This window comes from Aulonocara stuartgranti, assembly GCF_965226115.1.
Source record: "Aulonocara stuartgranti genome assembly, chromosome: 4".
Classification (NCBI taxonomy): domain Eukaryota; kingdom Metazoa; phylum Chordata; class Actinopteri; order Cichliformes; family Cichlidae; genus Aulonocara; species Aulonocara stuartgranti.
In genome coordinates this window covers 18,265,349-18,290,316 of record NC_138942.1, presented here as the reverse complement: position 1 = coordinate 18,290,316, position 24,968 = coordinate 18,265,349, and the positions used below count along the sequence as shown (strand labels likewise).

Below are 24,968 nucleotides of genomic sequence, written 5' to 3'. Positions count from 1 at the left end.
CGTTTTAGAAAATGCAGATTGTTGTAGTCGTTTGAGTGAAAACCATTTTGTGAGATAATTATGGACAGACATCACGATGTTTAAAAGTCAGGGCTTGAGGTCAGAGGGGTGAGGAGTGTAAAAGAAATCTGCCATCAGTGTTCTCTGTATGGATAAAACAGACGAAAACAGTAGAGGTGCTTTTAGCAGTAATGTACATCTCTGTGTATTTAACCTTAAACAGATCCGCAAAGGCAAGAAAAACATCTGCTTTTCCTCTGTCTCTCTGCAGATGTTGTAAACCGTCACGACAAGGCAGGCTTGTCTCTTTCCTTGTTTGACATGTTGTATTTTAAATGCCCCTTTTGCTTCTTGGTCTCTGCCTCCTAAAAATGATTATTTCTGGCCATTAGTTTAACAACAGAAAATGAGACCACGGCTCAGCTCTGACTCAGTGGGAGTCACATGTCCTGTTCTCTGGTTCAGCCTCTCATTTTGCCCGGGATAATAGGAAAAAGATGTTTCCTGTCAGCTCCAATGTAACAGCACAGAGCACAGGATTTGTCTGGGGGTCCTGCAGTCGCCACTTCAGCCCGTGTCATAACCTGCAGGATTGCCCTCCTCTAAGGTGTACTGTGAGGGGCAAACAGATGAGAAGTTGTTGCTCTGACAAGGCGAGCCATTTGGGGGTGTCTGTTACTGCAAAGGGCTGCACAGAGGCAGCAGTTTGTGTGAGGTACTCTGCAGAGTTTTCTTTTATGGCGTTTTTTTGTTTAATCTCCCTTAAACTGACGTCTTCTAAACAGATGTTTCATGCTTATGAAGAGTTTGAAACTAATTTACTTTTTACTGTAAGTTGGCGAGAGTGAGTGACTCTTACCAACATCTGGAGCTAGTGTACAAGACCCTCCACCCCCTGCTTTGAATACCAATGTTGTTACATCAAGGGTCCTGATTCTGTGTGTGTGAGAGAGAGAGTAAACTTAATTCCTGGAGTGGGATCACGTAGGATGTGGAAGGGTCACTAGTGGGGAACGATGGTATGTGTAGGCTATGTATTTTGGGGAATTGCAACACAGAAATTGAAGGTGGGTAATGCCAGAGAGACATGAACAACTGAGAGTACTGTGTTAAATGTGTGTGGGTGGGTATGTGAGAGTGAGCACAGCTGTGTGCTTCTTGTATTATCTCTCCCTATGCAGAGCTGATAATGTATTCAAATTGTTTCCCAGTTAAACCAGTGGATGTTGACCTGAACACTTCGCCAGATGGACAGTTTAAGCGATGTAGAGTTACCTAAAATGAATTAGATACAAAAATGTCTGGTTATGCATTTTATATAGTAGATGCTCTTTTCTGAATTTGTCACCTAGAAAACCTTAAAAGGTGTTTTGACACTGCTCTTTATTGTTAAGAACGCTTTGAATCAAAAGAAGATCGCAGTTATGTACATTTGGCAGTAAGACTGCTCTGGGCACTCCCTGCTTCTGCATACACAAAAGTAGAAAGCATATGCATGTGGTTCTCTGGTACAGAACAGCGCGGCCATAGCGGACAGCAGACTTGACACTGATTAACTTAAAGCAGGAAAAGCCTGGAAACGGCGAACTGGACTGGAGATGGGTTGCATAGTGGCTTGCAGCAACTGTAGAGAGGCTGAAGTAACTTAAATTTATATGGGGTTTTCCAGTTGGATACATAAATAATGTTCAGCTGAGGCTGACTAGAACTGAGATCAGCTGTATAAACTAATCCAGCAGGACATGCAGGTTGAATTTTACGGACTTTTCTCTTTTTTGGCATTTTATGTCTAAATCTGATGTTATTGGTGCAGTGCTGGTGTAGTGAAGTCCTACTATTTTGAGCACCATATTGCTAAACAAAGAGTAGTATTTCATAACATCTAGATTACTGAAATAGACTTTTTACTTGTCCATTTACTTGTTAGGTCCCCCTGTGACCTTTTAATACCATATGCACATACCAGTACCTTTAGATCCTTGGGCAGGGGGATTTTGTCTGGCTAAAAACTAAAGGGGGCAGAGCTTTTGGTCTCTGGCCTTCATGGCTCATAAAGTTAGTAATATATATCTTATGTGTTTTTTTTTTCTTTTTTTCATTGGTTTCAGTTTATTTTAGAACAATATTGAAACCACTTCATGGCCTGATTTCAGCACTATATTAAGGTCACTGATGGTGAGCTCTTGATGCGGTATGTGGCTAACTGAACTTCAGATCCTGCAGCAAATCTCTGCTTGTTGTCCCTTTTCTACAAGCTTAAATCTGTCCAACATCTGTTTTTCCTATTCAGCAACTTCCTTGAAGTCTCCACTAAAACAAAATATTGTTTATATAAAGTATCTGCATTAACTGATTCCCATGTGTTTTTTAATATATTGTGCCTTTTCTCTGTGGAGCACTTTGTAGCTCTTTTTAATGACTTAACAAATTACCAAAGCCATACGTGGATGGATTATGAAAGAACTGAACTCTTGCTATCTAAAAATCATATCTGTGGCAATTAAGATGCTTGACCCAAATCCTCAGCTTTATTTATAGATTGTACTACTTTTGTGTAGCCCTTACTGGCCTGAATGTTAAAAACAGACCTGTGATCCGATGCCATCTTTGAATCATCGGGGACTAGCATCCAAAAGCTTTTCCTGAAACCATTAACTCTGATATTTAATTTGCGATTTTGAGTTCTCTCACAGATAAATCTTTTCTGTTTGGGTAATGAACACTCTGTTCTGCTTCTCTGTCTCAGTTTTCTTAATGTCATCTTTTAAATGTCAGTTGTTGGATGTTGGAATGTACAGTAGGTCGGCCGCAGCCAGGGTGAGGATCGAACAGTGCACTGCCCACGCAAAGTGCTGGCAAAAAATATGAGAGAAAGAGACAGAAACATTGTAACATACAGAGAACTCAAAAAGCAAGCAGCAAGAAATTATTCTGTTGAGTGAGAAGTCCTTGAAAGTAGTAAAGAGAGCTTTTTGTTTGATGCAGACTTGCTGTCACATCTCTGCTGCTTCCCTGAAACACTCCTCTTTATATCTGCTACACTCACAGCTGCAGGCCAGCATCTATTCCCATACATCGATCCTCACAGAGGTCACACACACACACTTTGAAAAACACATCTGACGTCCCACTGGCCTTGCTCTGTTTTACTCAGCTTACACATCTCAGACCTGTTTAATTGAAGCCATCTTTTGCTCTGTCTGTGGGAGTCAAGTAATGGGAGAGAGGTTTTGCTTCCTTATGGATCAACTGGGAATTCTAAGGATGCTTGAGTAGTGACAAACAAGAGGAGGAGGCTTGACCTCACCTGCATGTGAGGTGAGGTCAAGCCTATGTTAATATCAGAATATCACAGGAGAAATTGAGATTCATCAGACCAAGCAATGTTTTTTCCAATCGTCTATTGTCCCCTTTTGGTGAGCCCATGTGAACTGTATCCTCTGTTTCCTGTTCTTAGCTGACAGGAGTGGCATCCGGTGTGGTCTTCTGCTACTCTACCCCATCTGCTTCAATTTGTTGTGTGTTCTCTGTAAACCCTAGAGATGGTTGTGGAGAAAAATCCCAGTAGGTCAGCAGTTTCTGAAACACCCAGATTAGCCCGTGCCATACCAACAACCACGCCATGTTCAAAGTCTGTGTTGAGGCATCCAGCACGGATCATGCTTGTATCTCCATGATATGACTGTTGTAATACATGCACATATATAGGTCGGTAACTTGTAGAACTTCTTTCTATTTTTGGATGACTGATAATTATCCAAAACCTGGTCGAATGTCTTGTTTTGTTTAAAAATAAAATACACATAAAATGTTAAATTAAATCACGAATTCAATTTCAAAGAATTTTTGTTACTTTTTTGCTTGAAAATGACTTAAACTGATAAACGTTCTATTTTGTAATCAATAGATAAACTACTTGTTTAAGCTCTGCTCATTCAAACGGTTTCTTGGACACTGTGAAAAACACACGCAAAACCACAACCGTCACCTCTGAGAGTTGAGGGATATCTGCCACGCACTGATAACAGGGGTGTGGACGCACTCATCCAAACGTTACATCACTCACGGCCGTCCCATCACACAGCAAAAACACAAAATGGAGAGAATTTTTTACATGAATTTGAAGGTGGGAAAACAACCAGAGGGTAGAGAAAATAACTGCCCCAACCTTTAAAACATCGCTGCCTCTTTCTAACACATACATCATCACATTACCACCAAATGCGTCAACATTGGCCCATAATTTGAAATGGCATTTAAATGTATGTAGAAGCAAGCTTTTTGTTTTTCTGCCAGTTTCTTCATGCTGGATGTGATACTTGAGCAGAAAGCTGGCATAAGTTATCATGGCATGGAGGGTGAAATGCAAAGCAAACAGGAGATTAAGGAAGAATGAGGTGAAGAAAGATAGTGAGAGATAGCGAAACTCTGTAAGGGGGGCTTAAACCACCTGTTGTGCTTTCTGGCTTTGCATAGTTTCACTAACCTCATGCATGACTGTGAAAATGAAACAACGACAGATCACTGTTAGGATTCAGGACGCTGAAATCACTGAGGCAAAGAGTCTGCTCTCTGGAAAATCCTTTTGGACAGTCAGTGTGTTTGATGTTTTTCCTTCTGTAGTGAAATCGGGCAGTGAGAATCCCATCAGCTACATACAGCGGCTCTCATGGATGATTTGCTCCGAAGGTCACATTTGTTTCCAATGAAATCACAACATCAGGAAACACAGCCGGCCCATCACATACAGTGCTGTGCAAAAGTCTTGAGCCACCACTCAGTTTGTTATCATTTCCTCAGGAAATGGGAAAAAGGTGCAGTGATTTATTGAAACATGTGCAAACGTACTTGGAAATACAACATTTAGGGCAAAAATGGAGTCTGTACAATTCTAACAAGCTTGAAAGTCAATATATGGTGTGAATACCTTTATTCAGCACAGTCTTTGTGCATTTTAGATTTGGATTCATGGCTCCATCAGACCTGTTGCCACTAATTTTCAGTCCAGCTCTTGTGTAATTTGACATACTTCAGCTTTCTCTCCCTGTTTCCCTTCCTTAAAAATGGTTTCTTGAGAGCCAACCTTCCACTGAGACAGTTTCTGATGAGGCTTTAGTGAACAGCAGATGGATCAGCTGACGGCTGAGATTTTTTCCTATTTTTAAAGAACATGACTTCCAGATACTGTTCATCTGCTGTAGGTAGCTCTGTAAACATTCCACTTGTTCTTTTCCCCAGTTTCTTTAAGCACACACTGCATGCCGTGCGGAGATATGCAGCAAATAAAATGCTATTTTATGCCCGTCAAAAGAGAAATTTACATCAATTTGATCTGATTTAGATCAGCATTACAAAAGAATAATATGCAACAGTCTGATATAATATATAATATAATAATGTTATTATTTCAGTAGCTTTCTAAAACTCTGTAAGGTTGTCAGAGAACTGTATTTCTTGTCAAATGTTTTGGTAGTTTGCCTTTTTTCCAGCCTGCAATGACATTTCAGAGGGTTGTTTAATTGCCTCTGCATCAAAGCTATTTCTGTGCTTATTAAGAAGAGTCAAGCTGAGTGCCTTCATATCCATCATGCTCTCGTCTGGGCTTGGTGACAGCAAAGGCCCCCAGCTACAAAATTACTGCACAATATGTTAGCACTCACAGGAGTTTTGCACCTAATTACAGCTTCAGTCTGACAGTTGAACTGCAGGCATCTTCAGCAGGTGTTAAATGACAACAGATATCAGCATCCATGCTTGCTTAAAGATCGTTAAATGAAAGCACTACTGTAACCTCTCAAGCCCTACAGATACTTAGAAGGAGCTGTTACCAGTGGAAACCAGACACAATCACAGAGTCTCAGTCAGATGGAAGTCGTGTGTGGGTGCATGCGAGTTCATGAATTTCAAATGGTCATTTAGAGCCTGAATTCATTTGTGCTAATGACTTACATTTGACATGAAATTCTGACTGTGCAGCCATGTGACAGCAGGCATGTGGAGTCATCAGCTGTGGCTTTTTAAAATTATAACTCGTGATTTTGTTCAGCATGTATGCTGTTGTTGTCCCTGAAATGAAGTTCTGTTTTTTAAATAGTTGTTGCTTTCTTGCTGAGGAGCTCGAGACCACTCTCATGCTAGTAAATGTGGAACCAGCAGCCAGCCAGCATAGCTTAGCATTGTTAGAACAGCAATAGCTTTAGCATCGCTCTGGGTTCTCGGCTAGCTTAGAGTTAGCATGTTATCTAAATTAGCATGCTGTCTGTGCAGGTGAATGCAAAGAGCTGAAGTTGTTTTAGCGGCATAATGCAGTTGTTTATGTTCTGGATGCAGTTTCCACTTTAGCATCACGCTGTCATCCTTTTGTGCAATAAAAATAAAAGTTATGTCCATATCCACTCTGCAGACCGGCCACTATCGTCCTCCTGCAACACGGGAGCTGAAATCAACTGAATATGTAGTGCAAGTGCAAGCAGAACTAATAGGTGAAATCAATAGTAAAACAGACTGACAATTTCAAGGAACTGGACTGCTGGGAACCAGTTCTCTACTGGAACTTCAAGGTTCTTGGTTCCCATCTCTACTTGCCTACCATCACCACTAATTAGCATGTTAACTTTTCTTTGTCTTTCTTGGCCAGCAGACAAACAACGAGGGGAAACTATTAATTTCTCAAAGCCAAGAAATAACGCAGAGCATAACCTCCAGAGAAATAGCAAACAAAGTTTTTTCCTGATTATTGGACACGGTGACAATAAATAATATAAAGTGTGTCCTTTTCCTAGCTTTAATTTGGTGGTATGCAGACTTACTGGCTTTCCTCATATCTGCTGTTCTGATAAGAGAGTGTTATTAATCTTCCCACTGTATTCTCAGGATGGTTTAAACAATTAGTGTTAAAAAATATGAACCTTTAACAGTTAGTATTCATCTCCCCAAAATTCCTCCAAAGAGTCCAAGCAGTCACCGATGATAAAGCCTGTGGAAAACTTCATCTATGACTGATGCAGTTTTTCCAGGTTACAATTTTCCAGTCTAATCACGCTGCTCGGGAGTCAGGAGTTATGTTCTCAGGAAACACTTAAAGAGCAGGTGCTGCACGTATTACTCACCTACACACACACACACACACACACACACACACACACACATGCAGTGAAGCTGAGCAAAGGATTTTGTAAACAGATCTAAGCAGCTCTGTCCTGGTAAAGCAGCACTGGACACACAAACCAAACACTTCCGCTGCTGTTACACAATAACAACACCAAAATCAGCAGGAAAACCCATCAGCTATTTAAATCTCTGGCCAGTCTTCACTCTTTCTCTTTTCTCTCTGTCTCTAGCGCTGCCTTTCTCCCTGCCCTCGATGTCCTGTGCATCATCTCTTTGACCAGTGCTCTCTTCTGTTGCTTATTTTTCTAACCCACTTTCCTCCAGTTTCATTTTTACAAGCCACAAACCCTGCCTCTGCTTCCCTTCAGTTGGCCTTCAATTCTCTTTTCTCTCATTCCCCTCCTCACTCCTGTCTTTCTCACCCACTGTAAACTGGCCTGAGTTGCTCTTTCCCTCTCTGCTTGAGCAACACTTGAAGCAGCTGCACGTAGGGCACACACACACATATATATACACACACACGCAATTTGAAGGCAGAGTCGTTGTGGTCTGCAAGTCGGAGACACAGCAATTTTCTTAATTTGGTAAAGTCCCATTAAACTATCCTCAGATGGGTTTCTGAAGATTTCAAGTCTTTCCTTTACACTCTCAGATGTGAAGCCGTGTTTTCACATTATACATATGTATATGTATATATATATATATATATATATATATATATATATATATATATATATATATATATATATATTTATTTATTAGGGGTGCAACGATATTTGTATCGATATTGAACCGTTCGATACAGTGCTTTCGGTTCGGTACGCATATGTATCGAACAATACAACATTTGTAATTTATTTTATCAGTTTTCCTTCTGACGATGCTGTCTGTGTTGAGCGCTCAGTGAATCTGTGTTCGACTACTCCGCCTAGGCTGCACTGTCGAGCGCAGATCCACTGAGCGCTCAACACAGACAGCATAGTCAGAAGGAAGAGCGCAGGGCAAGCTAGCGAGACAGAAGTTAAGCTCTCCTTGCAACATGGACGTTCCCCACTTTCATTCAGATCTGGCGTTTGGAATTATTTTGGTTTTCATGTGACGTATGACCCTGAAGGTAAGCGAGTCATGGACTAAAGTAAAACAGTATGTTGGATGTGCCATGCAATGCTCAATTACATGGGTGTGAACTAGTGTGTTAGCGCAGTTAGCTCGTTAACGTGTTGGCCGTCTAGCCCCATGCACGGGGCGATCGGCGGTAGCTCATTAACGGAGATTTGCCGTGTTGTGGCGTTAAGGTCATTTCAACGAGATTAACCTGAAAGCACTAGTGGGAACACAACGAATATGACTGCACATTTACCCGACATCATCCTAGTGCAAAGACAAGTGGAATCAGAGAAAAAAAAGCAAGCATGCTACTAACTTTAGCCGAGTCATTTAGACAGCTGTTAGCACATGATTCTCCTTATGCTGCTGAGAATATAGCCCAGAAGAAGCGGATAGTATAGCTTTTATTTTGGAAAGAGCCATTTCTCTGTAATAAACTCTCTTTTCCAAAGATGAGTGATTCCTCAATCAGATACAGGGCTTGCAATATCGCTAGCCCGATGTCCCGGAGCTAGCGATTTTTTTCAGTCGGGCTACCAAAATCTATCTCTTCCCTGCCCGTCGGGCTATTGTAGGGAAAATATATGTCAATGCTTTTGCATTCTTTCAGAAATGTAGCTGGGTAATTATGTCATTGGCATCGGTGAGCCACTGTCAATATGTGACATATTGAAGTCGCGTTTGAATTTGCGCTTGTTTTTTTGCTTTCACTTTGCAATCGTGCGAACTGTGTATAGAGAGCGACAGCACTGATCTGTGAGTGATGATAATTTGTGCACCAATTCCTCTGACATCGTCTTATTAATCGTTAGCTTACTATGCAAACATGACAAGTGAAATCTCCCACAGCTTACACATGTGAGAGGTTGATCGCGCAGAGAATCGCTGAGCTTATGTGAGTGCGTGTAAAAGCATTTCAGTTCTGCTGAGCCAAATAAGACAGGTCAGGGTGAAGAAGTGACAGCCAAAGAAAAGCTTACCACAAAACGGAGAAGTTATGACAAATCAGACTATAAGGCAAAAAGAAAGTGCAGCTTTATGGTTTCATGGACAAAAGAATTTCTGTGGCTGCAATATGACGAGCTAAATAACCAGGGCTGCACATAAGTGGTCCGCAGGTGCGCATTCGCTGTCAAAATAAAAAACACGCACAAGGGTTAGAGTTAAATTTAAAAACTGTACTTTTGAGTTAAAATATATATTTATAATTTTAATAAATGACAAATTAAAAATGCATGAACATTTTTTTGTATCGAAAAAATATCGAACCGTGACACCAAAGTATCGAACCGAACCGAACCGTGAATTTTGTGTATCGTTGCACCCCTTATATATATATATATATATTCAGGCATAGGCCTGAACCCCCTCAGTGAGATCATTAACAAGGCTGGCTACGGATACCGACTACGGAACGGAGCAGTTGTCAGCCACCTCCTGTACATGGATGACATCAAGCTGTATGCCAAGAGTGAACGAGACATTGATTCACTGATCCACACTACCAGGCTATACAGCAATGACATTGGAATGTCGTTCGGACTGGAGAAGTGTAGTCGGATGGTAACAAAGAGAGGGAAGGGCGATCGTGGCTCAAGAGTTGGGAGTTCGCCTTGTAATCGGAAGGTTGCTGGTTCGAGCCCCGGCTTGGACAGTCTCGGTCGTTGTGTCCTTGGGCAAGACACTTCACCCGTTGCCTACTGGTGGTGGTCAGAGGGCCCGGTGGCGCCAGTGTCCGGCAGCCTCGCCTCTGTCAGTGCGCCCCAGGGTGGCTGTGGCTACAATGTAGCTTGCCATCACCAGTGTGTGAATGTGTGGATGACTGGATATGTAAAGCGCTTTGGGGTCCTTAGGGACTAGTAAAGCGCTATATAAATACAGGCCATTTACAGGCCATTTACTATGCCGGCCACTTGGTTATGGCGTTCCATGTATGCCTTGCCTGCTAGCATCTTGCACCCTGCTGTTATGTGCTGGATTGTCTCTGGGGCATCTTTACACAGCCTGCACCTGGGGTCTTGCCTGGTGTGATAGACCCCAGCCTCTATGGATCTTGTGCTCAGAGCTTGTTCTTGTGCTGCCATGATTAGTGCCTCTGTGCTGTCTTTCAGTCCAGCTTTGTCCAGCCACTGGTAGGATTTCTGGATATCAGCCACCTCCTCTATCTGCCGGTGGTACATACCGTGCAGGGGCCTGTCCTTCCATGACAGGCACACACACATATATATATATATATATATATATATATATATATATATATACATATATGTATATATATATATATATTAGGGGTGCAACGATACACAAAATTCACGGTTCGGTTCGGTTCGATACTTTGGTGTCACGGTTCGATATTTTTTCGATACAAAAAAATGTTCATGCATTTTTAATTTGTCATTTATTAAAATTATAAATATATATTTTAACTCAAAAGTACAGTTTTTAAATTTAACCCTAACCCTTGTGCGTGTTTTTTATTTTGACAGCGAATGCGCACCTGCGGACCACTTATGTGCAGCCCTGGTTATTTAGCTCGTCATATCGCAGCAACAGAAATTCTTTTGTCCATGAAACCATAAAGCTGCACTTTCTTTTTGCCTTATAGTCTGATTTGTCATAACTTCTCCGTTTTGTGGTAAGCTTTTCTTTGGCTGTCACTTCTTCACCCTGACCTGTCTTATTTGGCTCAGCAGAACTGAAATGCTTTTACACACACACTCACATAAGCTCAGCGATTCTCTGCGCGATCAGCCTCTCACATGTTTAAGCTTGCTGCGGGAGATTTCACTTGTCATGTTTGCATAGTAAGCTAACGATTAATAAGACGATGTCAGAGGAATTGGTGCACAAATTATCATCACTCACCAATCAGTGCTGTCGCTCTCTATACACAGTTCGCGCGATTGCAAAGTGAAAGCAAAAAACAAGCGCAAATTCAAACGCGATTTAAATATGTCACATATTGACAGTGGCTCACCGATGCCAATGACATAATTACCCAGCTACATTTCTGAAAGAATGCAAAAGCATTGACATATATTTTTCCTTCCTACAATAGCCCGACGGGCAGGGAAGAGATAGATTTTGGTAGCCCGACTGAAAAAATCGCTAGCCCCAGGACGTCGGGCTAGCGATTTTGCGAGCCCTGTATCTGATTGAGGAATCACTCATCTTTGGAAAAGAGAGTTTATTACAGAGAAATGGCTCTTTCCAAAATAAAAGCTATACTATCCGCTTCTTCTGGGCTATATTCTCAGCAGCATAAGGAGAATCATGTGCTAACAGCGGTCTAAATGACTCGGCTAAAGTTAGTAGCATGCTTGTTGTTTTTGTCTTTGCACTAGGATAATGTCGGCGTAAATGTGCAGTCATATTCGTTGTGTTCCCACTAGTGCTTTCAGGTTAATCTCGTTGAAATGACCTTAACGCCACAACACGGCAAATCTCCGTTAACGAGCTACCGCCGATCGCCCCGTGCATGGGGCTAGACGGCCAACACGTTAACGAGCTAACTGCGCTAACACACTAGTTCCCACCCATGTAATTAAGCATTGCGTGGCACATCCAACATACTGTTTTACTTTAGTCCATGACTCGCTTACCTTCAGGGTCATACGTCACATGAAAACCAAAATAATTCCAAACGCCAGATCTGAATGAGAGTGGGGGAGGTCCATCTTGCAAGGAGAGCTTAACTTCTGTCTTGCTAGCTTGCCCTGCGCTCTTCCTTCTGACTATGCTGTCTGTGTTGAGCGCTCAGTGGATCTGCGCTCGACAGTGCAGCCTAGGCGGAGTAGTCGAACGCAGATTCACTGAGCGCTCAACACAGACAGCATCGTCAGAAGGAAAGTTGATAAAATAAATTACAAATGTTGTATTGTTCGATACATATGCGTACCGAACCGAAAGCACTGTATCGAACGGTTCAATATCGATACGAATATCGTTGCACCCCTAATATATATATATATATATATATATATATATATATATATATATATATATATATATATATATATATATTCGATTCTATACCTGTGTGTCCACAATAGTTAGTCTTGTATCTAGTCCTGTGAGGTTACTTAACATGTTACTGAGGCGCCCTGATTGAAGGAATTGCCTCCACTAGTTCCTCTGCCGTCTCTATGTCCCTGTTTGTCAACCATGGCATCAGTCCCATGTGTTTGCATGTAATGTCGTGGAACATTATTTTAAGTTAGATTTGGGTCAACTCTGGCTTCAGTGTCCACTCGAGGGGATTTCACTCAGCGATGATGTCATTTATTTATTAACCCATGTAACTAAGTGTGTAAATCATGATTCGGTTTAATGAAGAAGACCTCAGCAACACTTGTATTGTCAACAAGACTGTAACACGTGGTATAAAACAGGCAGGTTTTGGTGTCGGCCACAAAGGTCAGAGTGAAAGCCAAGCCTGAGCTAAATGGCTGTCCACTAACCTCTTTCCCGCTAACGCAGTTCATTAAAGAAAACTTTATCTGCCCCAGCAGGGCCTCTTTTTCTCACCGCAGGCATATTATGCCATGTCACGGTACAACAATGCAATTAATTACTTCTGCAGTTAAACAGAACAGGGTTATCAGGAACTCTGGGGCTTTTCCTACTTGTCAATTAAATATGTCTGCAGGCCTATTAAAACAAGGACAGGATCAAGATGAACAATAAATAGTTAAATGCTCAGTGGCACACAAAGATCATTGTGGCTATTATCGAGTAAAGTGAACAAACAAAGGCAGGCATTTCTTTCCACGGCTCCAACGGGTGTCAAATTCATTGCATGATTGATGTCTCCAAAACACCCCTGATAAAAATCTTTCCATGCTAAAAAAAAAAAAAAAAAGTGAGGATCCTCCCCAGATGACGAAGGACAAGCATGCATGGAAACAAGAGCAGCAGCTCCTTCCTTGTGCTGTGCACATTGCTGCTTATACTAGAGTATTTTTTGATGTAATCTCATAGATACTTATGTATGAAAACATGCAAACTTTTTCTTTTTTTTAAGTGGTCAGCTGCTACATGATTACAGCAGAGGTGCTTTCTTGTGTTTTGAACACTTATGGTATTTTCTGCATTGCATGCCCAGCTGGAAAACAGACTGTCGACTCCAGTGAAAATGTTTCCAAGCTGAGGAGTAACAACAACAAACTGGGATACAGTTTTTTAGGTCATGAAAGAACTCTGGTCGGGTTATGGAAAGTCATAAAATAAATGACACCAAGGCCACGGAAAAGAAAAAATAAGCTGCACATTTAGTTTAGTTCCAGATTGTATTTTTTGTCGGAATGTCAATTTTTTCCATAAACTTGTTCTAAAGTTAAGTTTTATTTGAACCATTACTGACATTTGATAGATGCACAAGTGCAGTCATTAAAAAATTAAACGTTTTCACGGGATCCTGTGCAGTTCTGTAAAACCTTGTAGAACCACTTTCAGCAGCCGTAACTTGAAGTCATTGTTTTGTGTATTACTTTTATCATTCTCTCACATCATTGTGGAGGAATTTTGGCCCACTCTTTAATTCAGTGTTGCTTCAGTTCACTGAGGTTTGCAGGTATTGTTTATTCACAGTTCTCTTTAGATCCTGCAACCGAATATCAGTCAGGTTGAGGTCTGATCTTTGACTAGGCCATGCAACACCTTGATTCTTTTCTTTTTCAGCCATTCTGCTGTAGATCTGCTGCTGTACTTGGGATCATTGTCCTGGTGCATGTCCAAAGATTGGCCCAGTTTTAGTTGGCTGATTTCACTCTACAGTGCTTTGGCACACAGAGGAGTTCATGGTTTAATCAGTGACTCAAAGGTTCCCAGGTTGTCTGGCTGCAAAACAAGCCCAAATCATCACACCTCCACCACCAGGTTGACAGTTGGCATTAGGTGTTTGTGCTGATATGCTGTGTTTGGTTTTCACCAAACATGGCGGTGTGCATTACAGCCAAACATCTCCACTTTGGTATGCTCTGTCTAAACGACATTGTTTCAGAGTTGTGGTTTGTTCAGATGCAGCTTTGCAAAGCTAAGCCATGCTGCCATGTTTTTTTTAAGCAAGAAGAAGCATTTGCCTGCCAGCCTTCCCAAACAAGTTGTACTTGTTCAGTCTTTTTCTATCTTTTTGAACTGTCATAAACTTTAACATGTAGCATACTAGTCGAGGTCAGTAGAGTCTTAGGCTACGTTCACACTGCAGGCGAAAGCGCATCAAATCCGACTTTTTTGACCCTATGTGACCCATATCCGATCATGGTATGACAGTGTGAACGGCACAAATCCGATATTTTCAAATCCGATCTGGGTCACTTTCGTATGTGGTACCGATACATATCTGATGTTGTAGAAAGCGACTGCTGTTTGAATGTTCATGTTGCATTAAATCAGTCTTTTACGTCACTGACACAAGACAGACGCCAGAGAAGACATCGCGAATGCTTCCTGGCCATCCCGTGAAACTGTTGGGAAGACAACGTTGGAGAAATTTGAACATTTTATTTGTACTGTAAAATCTGCAGATTCTGACAGAAATCTGCAACTATCCTTTGAAGCACCGCTCCTCTCTAAAAGAAGCAATAAGGATCATAATTAGGCCATATGTAAATAACTTTATAACTTAAAGCAAAATTGGGAAACGTAAAGCCTTAGATACAGCTTCTTTTTTTGCAGTTTCCTTCAGCATTGCACAGTTTCACCTTGGGGTGAATTTGTTGGGATGTCCACGCCTAAGAAGATTGTGCCATCATATTAACACACCCCTGAATCTTCCAGACCTGCAAACTGCAAAGCCTGTGCTTTAAAAGAGGTGCTCGCATTTGCTGATGATCAGTTAATCAAGTTCATTTGATTAGCAGCATCTGGCAGTGCAGTTAGTTTCTAACAGGTTTGCACAGATTCATGTGGAAATTTTCTTTTCCAAATGCAATTGTAATGTCTTTGGTCAGTAGACACCCTATTTATCAACAATAGTGGGTGTGCTTGTTTTACAAACATGATAAGCTGAATATCGTTATTATTTAATTTCATGACACTTGTCATATTTTAGAGCTTCCCACATCTGTTTTAGAAATACAAATTCAGCATGAAAGACTGCATTCTTTTGTCTCACGGTTCAAAGGGCTGACTGACTCATAAAGAGGCTATTAAATTTACAATAATCTCTACGGAAGCCACTTGATGCACACACACAGGGGATCTAAAGTTTCTTTGTAGGAAATCTAGGGCAGGTATAGCAGTGCACACACGTAGGCATGACCCAAACACACACCCTGGCTGTGAAAGGGTTAACAACCGGTCATGATCCATCCATCGCAGCAGGCCGCTGCTCAATTATTCAACAAGCTGCGATCTAGTTTCATCACCTGCCAATGCCACTTTCAGTAGTCACTGCAAGGAGGAAAATATGGAGAAGCATCTGTGCACATAAACCAGTTAAACATGTAAACTGGTGTGTCTTCTTTCTTAGTCTGCCAAACTTCAAACTGCTCCCATTAAAGTGCACACTGTTTTGGAGATCAGTGATAACGTTTTGCGATATAACCTGTGTTGTGAAGACCAATATAAGTGATAATGGTTTAACCTTAAAATCGTAGCATTGTTCAGGCTGGCCATAAAGTCAAGCTCATGCACAATCCAGACAGATTAGTTGCTTTCATTGCAAGCCCACATGAGCTGATAGTTCATCTGATATCCTTCCGTGCATCCCTCTGGCAAATCGCATATCTTGCGTGATATTTAAGCTGCTTTAAGCTGCACAGTTACTTGTGAACCTGCAAGCTGTTTTGCAACCCACCTCCACCCCAGCTTCACCTTTCCGGCTGTATCAGTGACAGTGTCTGTTATCACTGATGCATCCTCTGTTCTGTGTTGGGTCTTGCAGCTGTTCTCACCATCTACAGCTTTCCACATATACATATGAAATGGTGAGAAGACCCCAGAACACAGCTTAGTGCTGCCTTTTTTTGGCTAATTTTGCCTTGACTTCAGTCATTTTCTGGGGAGAAAAAAAATATCTACTTTCAGGTAGAGAAATAGAGCTTTATTTGTGAAGACTGCTAACATAGGGGCCTCAATCTAACCCAAGGTTTTAAAAAAACAAATCCTCCTTATGTAAAAATTACAATTAACTGCAAGGAGCTGAGGCCAGGCAGGCAGCAAGAATCCAGGAAGTTACAGTTACTCAGCGTTTCTCTCTGATTTCTCAGACCTTCCACTGATTTAGTGCTCTGACGTTGGACTCGTCTCTGCACTTGTCCTGCTAGACCTCAGTGCTGTGTTCAATACTGTCGACCGCAATAGTTTATTACAGAGATTCATGTCATAAGAATTAAAGCAACTGCACTGCAATGGTTTGAATCATGTCTATCTAACGAGCTCTAATTTGTTCATGTAAATGAGGAGTCCTTACACACACAGGTTAATTATGGAATTCCACAAGGTTCTGTGCTAGGACCAGTTCACTCTACATTATTATGCTTCCCCCAGGCAGTATCATCAGTATCAGGCAATGCATACATTTTTATTGCTATGCAAATGATACACAACTATGTCTGTCAAGGAAGCCAGAAGACACACACCAAATAGTTAAACTGCAGGCGTCTCAAAGACACAAAGTGGCAGTTTTCTAGCCTGAGGAAACATGGGCTGGAAGTCATGGGAGAGCCATGAATCAAACTCAGCCCTGCCAAGTCATGGACAACCATCGTATGTTACATAACTTGCACATGCATTAAGTATAACCTGCAATAAAATGACCAGATTTTAGGTTAAAGTGTTTTTAATTAGACTTGACAAGTGTTTTTGTATATGCAGTTTATATGTCACTATCCATTTTGAGCTACTAAGACGGCTCCCAAGTGACACAATTTGTCTCGAAGGACAAACTGAGCTACCGATGGCTAATGAATCTGTTCACCAGTAAATAAATCTATTGTACAAAATATGGAACTAACTGGGCAAAAGCTGCTAATGGAAAAAATATGCATAAGAAAATAAAGTGAACCAGCTCTGGCATGTCATCTCATACATTAAACAAAAGAAAGTTCAGCCCTCAAACTTTTAGTGCAATCAAAATAATCCCAATTACAGAGTTAAAGAAATGACTTGGGTATTCACCCACACATGCATCTACTGAGACCAGCAAAATGTCATTGTGGCTGGAAACTAATGCAATCCTTTGGAGGGCACTCGTCCCTTTGACAGCAAATCGTCTCAGGAAGTCACAGTCAGGATGCTCGGGTCAGTATGCGTTTGCATGTCATGTTTAATGTACAGCAGTAAGAGTGGAATATTCCATATTCCTTATAGAAAAGCAGCCTGGTCATTTTCCATGAACTTGTAGTTACATGGTCTCTCTGCTTTTTTCCAGCATTTCCTATCGCTTCTCCTCCTCTGTTTTGAAAAACAAAATGTCCAATGCTGATAACTTTCCTGATGACAAGCTAGTTTGCTGACAAAAATAAGAACATTACATCTCATTTTTCTCTCTCTCATCAAAATATTTTCTCCAAAAACCATCAAGTTTTCAGCACCCACAGTTCAAACAAACACAGTGGCTACATTTCATTTGTTTGCCTGCGATTTTGGCAAGGTTGTGTGGTAACTTAAAGCCCTCTGAGCCTTTTGGCTGTCACCCTTCGAATCTTTCAAATCAGCGCCTCCGTCCTTTACAATTTCCTCTTGCCCAAATTAATCTTCCTCGATGTGGAGCGGAGTACACACACATACACGTGAGTGAGGCGTGCAGCTAACCTGTGCTCTTAGTTTTATGCAGAAGAAACCCACAGCGCCAAAATAAAGTGTCCTGAATGCACACTATGCTGAGGACACGGAGTTCAAGAGATGGCACAGACCCCAGGGGGTGATTAGTGGGGTGCAGACAGGCACTGGGAGGCGGTTGGAGGTTAGATTGGCAGGCGCTTACGTCTCCCCCGACCTAATAACTCCCAGCTGTGCTCCTCTCAGTGTTTATGTTAGAGGAGTTCCACTGCAGACCTCGCCATCGTGTCTTACTGGAAACTTCTGTCATCATGATTTCTCTTAGCACTCTGTGTTTATGTGTTAGCTCTGCATATTCTTAAGTTGCCTGTCTCTCTTTTTTCTTGAACTTTATTTCCCAGCCCTCTCACTGCATCTAATTTTCTATCCCTCCCACACATGCACGCTCACTCATTCACTTCTCTCTCAGCCTTCCTCCTCTCCTCCGTTCTGTCATTTTCTTGTTAATTCCCTTTGCCTACATCCCAGGATAGTAATGCATTCGATATTGCAAATATTTTTTCTCTCCCTTGGACAGTCCGCCCCAGCTGCCCAACCCAGGCACTTCCTCTCCAGCCAGGAAACAGAGGACTGTGAATTATTCCATTGTTTGTCAGTTCTTACTCCCTTCTCTTCTCTCTCTCCCTCCATCTAATGGCAAGCTGCCCAGATCACTGCTGCCCTAAAGAATTCTGCGCCTGAACTGAAATTATATGTTGCCATCTTTGTTATTTTTGAGGTCTTTCTTGGTGAGAACTGCTGTGGAGATTCATGTTCTCGGGAGCCGTTTGCGTTAATGTCCAGGAAGTTGAATGGAAATGAGTGACGAGTTAGAAAATAGGGGAAAAAAAAGAAAAGAAGAAGCTGTCATCAACCATCATCTCCTGTTAACACACCATACTACCTTTGTCTCTTTTCTCTCTCACCCTGCCCACATGCTCCATATGTATTTATAGCCGGCGCAAGCTGGACCGTGATCTTAGTTTTTGCATATGCAGCGAAAGCAAAAGGCTTCTCAAGTTGCGTAATGTGGCTGGAGCTACATCATGTGAACACAGCGTGTGTACATTATGTGGACTCCAGCTCAGCCTGTCTGTTATCTCAACGCTAATATCAGCAGGGGTTATGGAGCTGGCCATCCCTCTCGCAGCACATTTCTCTCCTGGGTGTGTAGGAGGGTAAATCAGCATGATCACACTGTAGAACTCAAGGCACAATTATACAGGTTCTATAAATGTCTTCACCCAGGCTATTAGTCAGAGATATGCTGCAAATGGACATTTTCAGTCCAGATTGAAATCTTATAATAAAATCAGACATCCTATTAAATGAGTGAATGGTGGTACATGAAAAGGAGGTTATTGTTATCCAACAAAAAAATCAGCCGGAACTATTCAAAACGTAACGCGGTGAGTATGATTAAATTACCACTGAATTTAAGCATCACTTTTTATGTATAAAATATTCACACAGTGGAGAGGGAAGTTGGTGGAGCGTGTTTAGTTACCGGCTTCTGAAAATCATCACATGGTCTGCAGAAAGGAGCGTGTTACTTTGATGGATTACATCTTTTTTTACATTTACATATGAACCACTGTACATATATCCCTACATAAATACCACTGCTGTGATGTAACTTCTCTGCAGACCAAACATCAGCTGCGATTGATCTCATCTCTCTCTCTGATGCTCACATGTTTTATTGTTCACACTTTTTATTGTTTTCTGACATCATGAACTGATAGCTGTTGGCAATTTATATTTTTTCACTTTTATTTCTATTCCTATGGTATATACACTCACCAGCCATTTTTTCAGGTACACCTGTTCAACTGTGTGTTAACACAAATGCATAATAATTAGCCAATCACATGGCAGCAATTCAGTGGCCTGCTAAAGTTAAGAATGGGGAAGAAAGGTAATTTGCAGTAAGTAACTTGCTGATAACTGGGATTTTACCACACAAAACAGACCATTTACAGACAATGGTTGCATCAGGGAGCCCTGGGAAAAAATGCCGTGTTGATGTCAGAGGTCAGAGGATTATGGCCAGACTGCTTCAAGGCAACAGAAACAACCACGCTTTGCAGAAGAGCATCTTTGAATGAATAGCAGGTCATTCTGTAAAACTAAGTACAGCAGCAGAAGTCCACGCCAGAAGCTAAGAACAGGAAAGTTCACACAGACTCACCAAAACTGGACAATAGAGGATTGAAAAAATGTTACCTGGTCTGATAAGTTTCAATTTCCTTTGTGACACTCTGACAGTAGGGCCAGTTTGGCCTGAATAACATGAAAACATGGATTTATTCTCACGCTGGTGATGGTGGTGTAATAGCGTTGTGGATATTTTCTTGGCCCACTTTGGGACCCCTTAGTACCAACTGTCCATTTGTTAAACACCACAGCCTATATGAGCATTATAGCTGACCGTGTCCATCCATTTATGACCACAGTGTACACATCTTTTGACGGCTGCTTCCAGCAGGATAACACTCCATGTAACAAAGCTCGAATCACCTCAAATTGGTTCGATAGTTGCTTCACAGAAAGAAAGCCATAGCTGATGTTGTATTTCCTGCATGAAGAAAGCTGCGTTACGATACAGCAGACCGTTGCTGGTTGTAACCACTGTCTGATCCTTTAGCTGTGTCATTGAAGTTTGAAAGTTAACAAACTAGTTTGCCAGCTTATTACCAACTGCTGCCTCCGTGACTGTAGCTGTGATTATGACTCTAACTGTAGCTATGGATGTGGTTTGGCTGTTAGGAATATGGCTGTGAGTCATTAGCTTAAAATGTGTGTGTGGCTGACTATGTCAAGTGAATTGTGCTGGTTGAGTACAGTATTAAGTTCCTACAGTTGTTGCTAACACATCTGTAATAGAAGGGCCACAAAGAATGGCGTACAGTTACAAATATTCAGAATCAGAATCAGAAAGGGGTTTATTGCCAAATGTTGAGCAGGTTTACAACATTAGGAAATTGCTGCGGTGCTTCAGTGCAAACATAGTGTCATAAATAGCACTTAAATAGACATGAAAAAATAAAAGTAGGGATAAGAATTCATGCACACTATTTGATTGTACCAGCACTACTGCAATAGCCATGTCCTCAGGCAACACAACTTGTCAAAGCATGGCCTTTTAAAATGAGTGATGTGTCAAGTGTCAAGTCACCAGTTCTTTTTCTAGTCTCTGTTGAGGGTTTCCCTTAACTGACAGTGTAGATTAATTGTATTGTGTGTTATGCAAAGCAGGCGAACAAACATCTTTTTCCCATTCACTTGCAGGAGGCCCAGGCTGAAGCTCAAACCCAGCCCGAGTCCCAGTCGAGGCCCCAGGTCAACCCATCCGAGCTCGCTCCACGTCTCTGCCACCTGGTGCGGTCAGAGATGGGCTACGGCTTCAACCTTCACAGTGATCGGTCGCGGCCCGGACAGTACATCCGCTCCCTGGACCCCGGGTCACCTGCAGACCGTGCCGGGCTCCAGCCTCAAGACAGACTCATAGAGGTGTGGAGTCTTTGTATCTGTAATATTACTCAGAAATGTAAAGTGCAACATATTACTTGTAACTGTTCTTGAAAGCAATGCAGTAATGTTACTTAATTACTCACTATATGAAGTAATCTGTTACATTACTCTATAAATGACCTGAAATGCAATGTTGTATAGTTAGTAGTTACCAGTTCCACAGACCACGCAAGTAACTATTCTAAACAAGATGCACACACAGTCTTTCTTTCAGTTTTGAATGCATGACCATAAAAACCAGAAACACAAAGCAAATCTTTTCTTTGTGTTGGTGGTTTTGCCGCCCCTCCCTTTAGACTTCAAAGCGATCGTCATGGTGATTCTACTGTAGATGTACAGGTAGAAATGGAGGCTGCAGCTCCGACTGACGCCCGTTGAAGTTCAGGGCCTGGTTTGCTGGTTTGGAGTTGCCATACGTTCAGCTTTAACATCACTCTGGGTTCTATCTGTGTTAGTAGCATCATCCAGTTTGTCTGTCCTGGACTCACTTTGCATTTCAACATCTTGTCCTTTCGTGCAATAAAAATAAAGTTAACCTTCATTCCTCAAAAGCTGTAGACCTCTCCACCATTTACCTCCTCCAAGCCCAACATGCAGATGACTGAAGAACCAAGTAACACAAGAAAAACACACAAGTATTATTGTAATGTAATTACTTAATTTACTACAACAACGTGTTACTGAAAAGTGTAATGTGATTACAGTAATTTGTGACTTGGGAACGCACTACACACGGCACTGAATATTATATACAATTCAGTGCAATCCAGAAAAATCACATTGTCCAGTAAATTTTTCCTCTTTAAAGGTAGGAAAGTCCAGTTTTTACAGGTGTATGTGTTTGTGATGTAAAATTAAGTTATTCAGACATGAACAGTATGATGACAACATCCCTGACCATGTGAGATTTTGAAATTGGTTAACTGGATATAGCCTAAGTTGAAGGTTGTGCACAGTCCCCAAACAGATACTTTTAGGACATTGATAGACTTGCATGCTGAATGAGTGAAGTTAGTAAAGTTTAGCAGGTCAAAGAAGTGTCCTTAAGCAATCTAAGGTGCAAAATTTCCAGAACAACATATTAAGTAATTATTGTGTGAGAGGTTTTTTGGCGTGGGCACAGCAGACCAGAAAAACAAGTGAGGATATTTTAAAGCACGTAGACGCGCACTGATGAGTTGATTACTGGTGATGCATACTGCATTCCCGTCACGGAAGATTATAAGAACCCCAAAAGGCCTCTTTCGTAAGAAAATCATACCAAAACACTTCGCATGACTTTCTTCGTAGCTGTTCCCTCATCACTAGAAGCTGATGGGTGACTTTACATTATGTTTGCATTTGAAAAAATCCATTTGATTTAGAGTATTTGTACACAAGACATTCGCCACCTTATTGGAAACATTCAAAATTCAGCAATAAACCATTTTAAATGGTATAAAATGGAGATTTTTCATTAGTTGTTATTTTTAAACAAAGGCTTCAGGATTTGAGAGCAGTCTCACACATGTGATCAAATACAGATGTGACCCTGGCTGTAATTAAAACGGCGGGCGTTACACGTTTGTGTTTCTAAGGATAACAGGACCTGCAGCCTGAACTCGAGCTTTACTGTGTCAAACTGGTGAGGCAGAGCAGGGTGGTCTCAGGGGAGAGGAGGATCTGCTATAAATCACTTTGAGCTGAGACACGAAACAATACGGAGCGTATACGTGCTCCCTCAATAACATGTAGAAAGAGACTGAGTGAGGTGGATAGCAAAGAAAGAATGCAGCAGAAAATGAAGATGCATGTGCAAAAAAGAAAAACAACATAATTATTTCAGATTTCCACCGGAGTGAGGAAACTGGTTAGAAAGTTCACGGATGTTTGGTGAACTTTCCCCTAGATTAACCAAAATCCACGCTACTGAAACATCATCATCATTATAAGTCGTTCTTCATCGGAGTGTACACACTCACACAGCATTCACCCTCGATTCTCATGACCTTTGACCTCTCCGGCTCTATATCAGGGTTGAGACTAGAGTGCAGCACATTACATCAAACAGGACTCCAACAGGCTCTGATAGAAAAGTTAAACGAAGCTAAAATCTAGCGAAACATACTGATGCTTTTGTAGCTCCTGGTTTCAGTTGATAGCTCGCAGATATACTTCCTCCTAAGTAAATAAGGTGGTGTATTACGATGGGTAGAAGAGTTAGATGAAGAGAGCCCCATCAGCCAGTTAGCAGTTATGACACATATTTAATTTGAATGTACTGGCAATCCTAAGCATAAAAATCACAATATGCCATTAGAGCAGATTCGGTGGTGCAGTTTTTTAGCACTGTCGCCTCATAGTAAGAAAGTTCTTGGTCAGCTGGGACCTTTGTTTATGGAGTTTGTATGTTCTTCCAGTGCCTGCGTGGGTTTCCTCCAAATGCTCTGACTTCCTCCCACAACCCAAAGACATCCATGTTGGGTTCATTAGTGATTCTAAATTGGGTGTAGGCGTCAGCGTGAATGGGGGGGTCTGCTATTCTGCGTTAACCTTACCACAGACTGACAACCCATGTCTCTCTCAATCGAGCCCTTCCACAACCTTAGTTGGAGTTTAAGGAAATGCATGGATATTCCGGAATGCTTAAAGTGAGTTTTGCCCTTTTTCTCCAGTCTTTATGCAAACCTAAACGAGCAGAGCAGAGTTGCTGTTCACCAAAGTTAGCAAGAGGCGAGTTTGTGCTGGCAACGTGCTTATCATTAGAAAATAAAGTGCGCTGATGCTTCACTGGAAAATTAGATGGCTGGAGAGAGAGTGTGGGAACATCCTGTAGCAGGTCAACGAAGGCACTGACTGTCCTCCACCTCCCTTCTCCATGGAGACAGAAACCGAGGGACACTCACAGACATGAACATTCATATACAGATGAAGTTGAATGGTACTCAACCTTACTAATTTAAAGCGCTTGAGTGAAATTATGAATACGTATGCATATGCAGAGTAAAGAGCAGGGTAATTGGTATAGAAATAACACGCCCAGTATTGTGTGCTTATTTAGAGCAGAGAAAAAGTTATTTTTAATTTCCTGTCAAATTCAGTGTATGAGTTGTTTGTGGATCAGCAAATCTGAGTCTTTGTGAAGTTAGTTGGCTGCTGTGTGAGTTAGTGTGGGAGAGCACCCTGATAATTACAGCCGTCTCTGACCATGCGTCAAGATGCGCTTGTGTTATCTGTCAGCAGCTTGTTAGAGACCATGACAGATCTCTCTTTCTCCATCTCCCGGCGTCTTTTTCTCTCACTACGCCCCATTACACAGGACGCGTGTTAAGACTATGATGAGAGCTCAGCTTTCTGCCCATGTCTGGCAGAAGCCCTGACACCAGTGAACGCCTCATCAGTCTCTGTGCCAACTGCCTCACTCAGTTTTTTGCTGCATATAGATCGGTGCAGCCTCATGGACCTCATGGTTTGCC

General features: G+C 41.6%; 1 protein-coding gene across 2 annotated transcripts in view; it reads left to right on the top strand.

The window, feature by feature from the left end:
- The window catches only part of LOC309705201 (Na(+)/H(+) exchange regulatory cofactor NHE-RF2), a 40,453-nt gene that overhangs the window by 7,453 nt on the left and 8,032 nt on the right, over nucleotides 1-24,968 (top strand). For both annotated transcript variants that reach the window (XM_082530851.1, XM_082530850.1), the window contains exon 3: nucleotides 21,271-21,492. In XM_082530851.1, coding sequence (XP_082386977.1) covers nucleotides 21,271-21,492 — 222 coding nt within the window. The remainder of the gene's footprint in view (nucleotides 1-21,270; nucleotides 21,493-24,968) is intronic.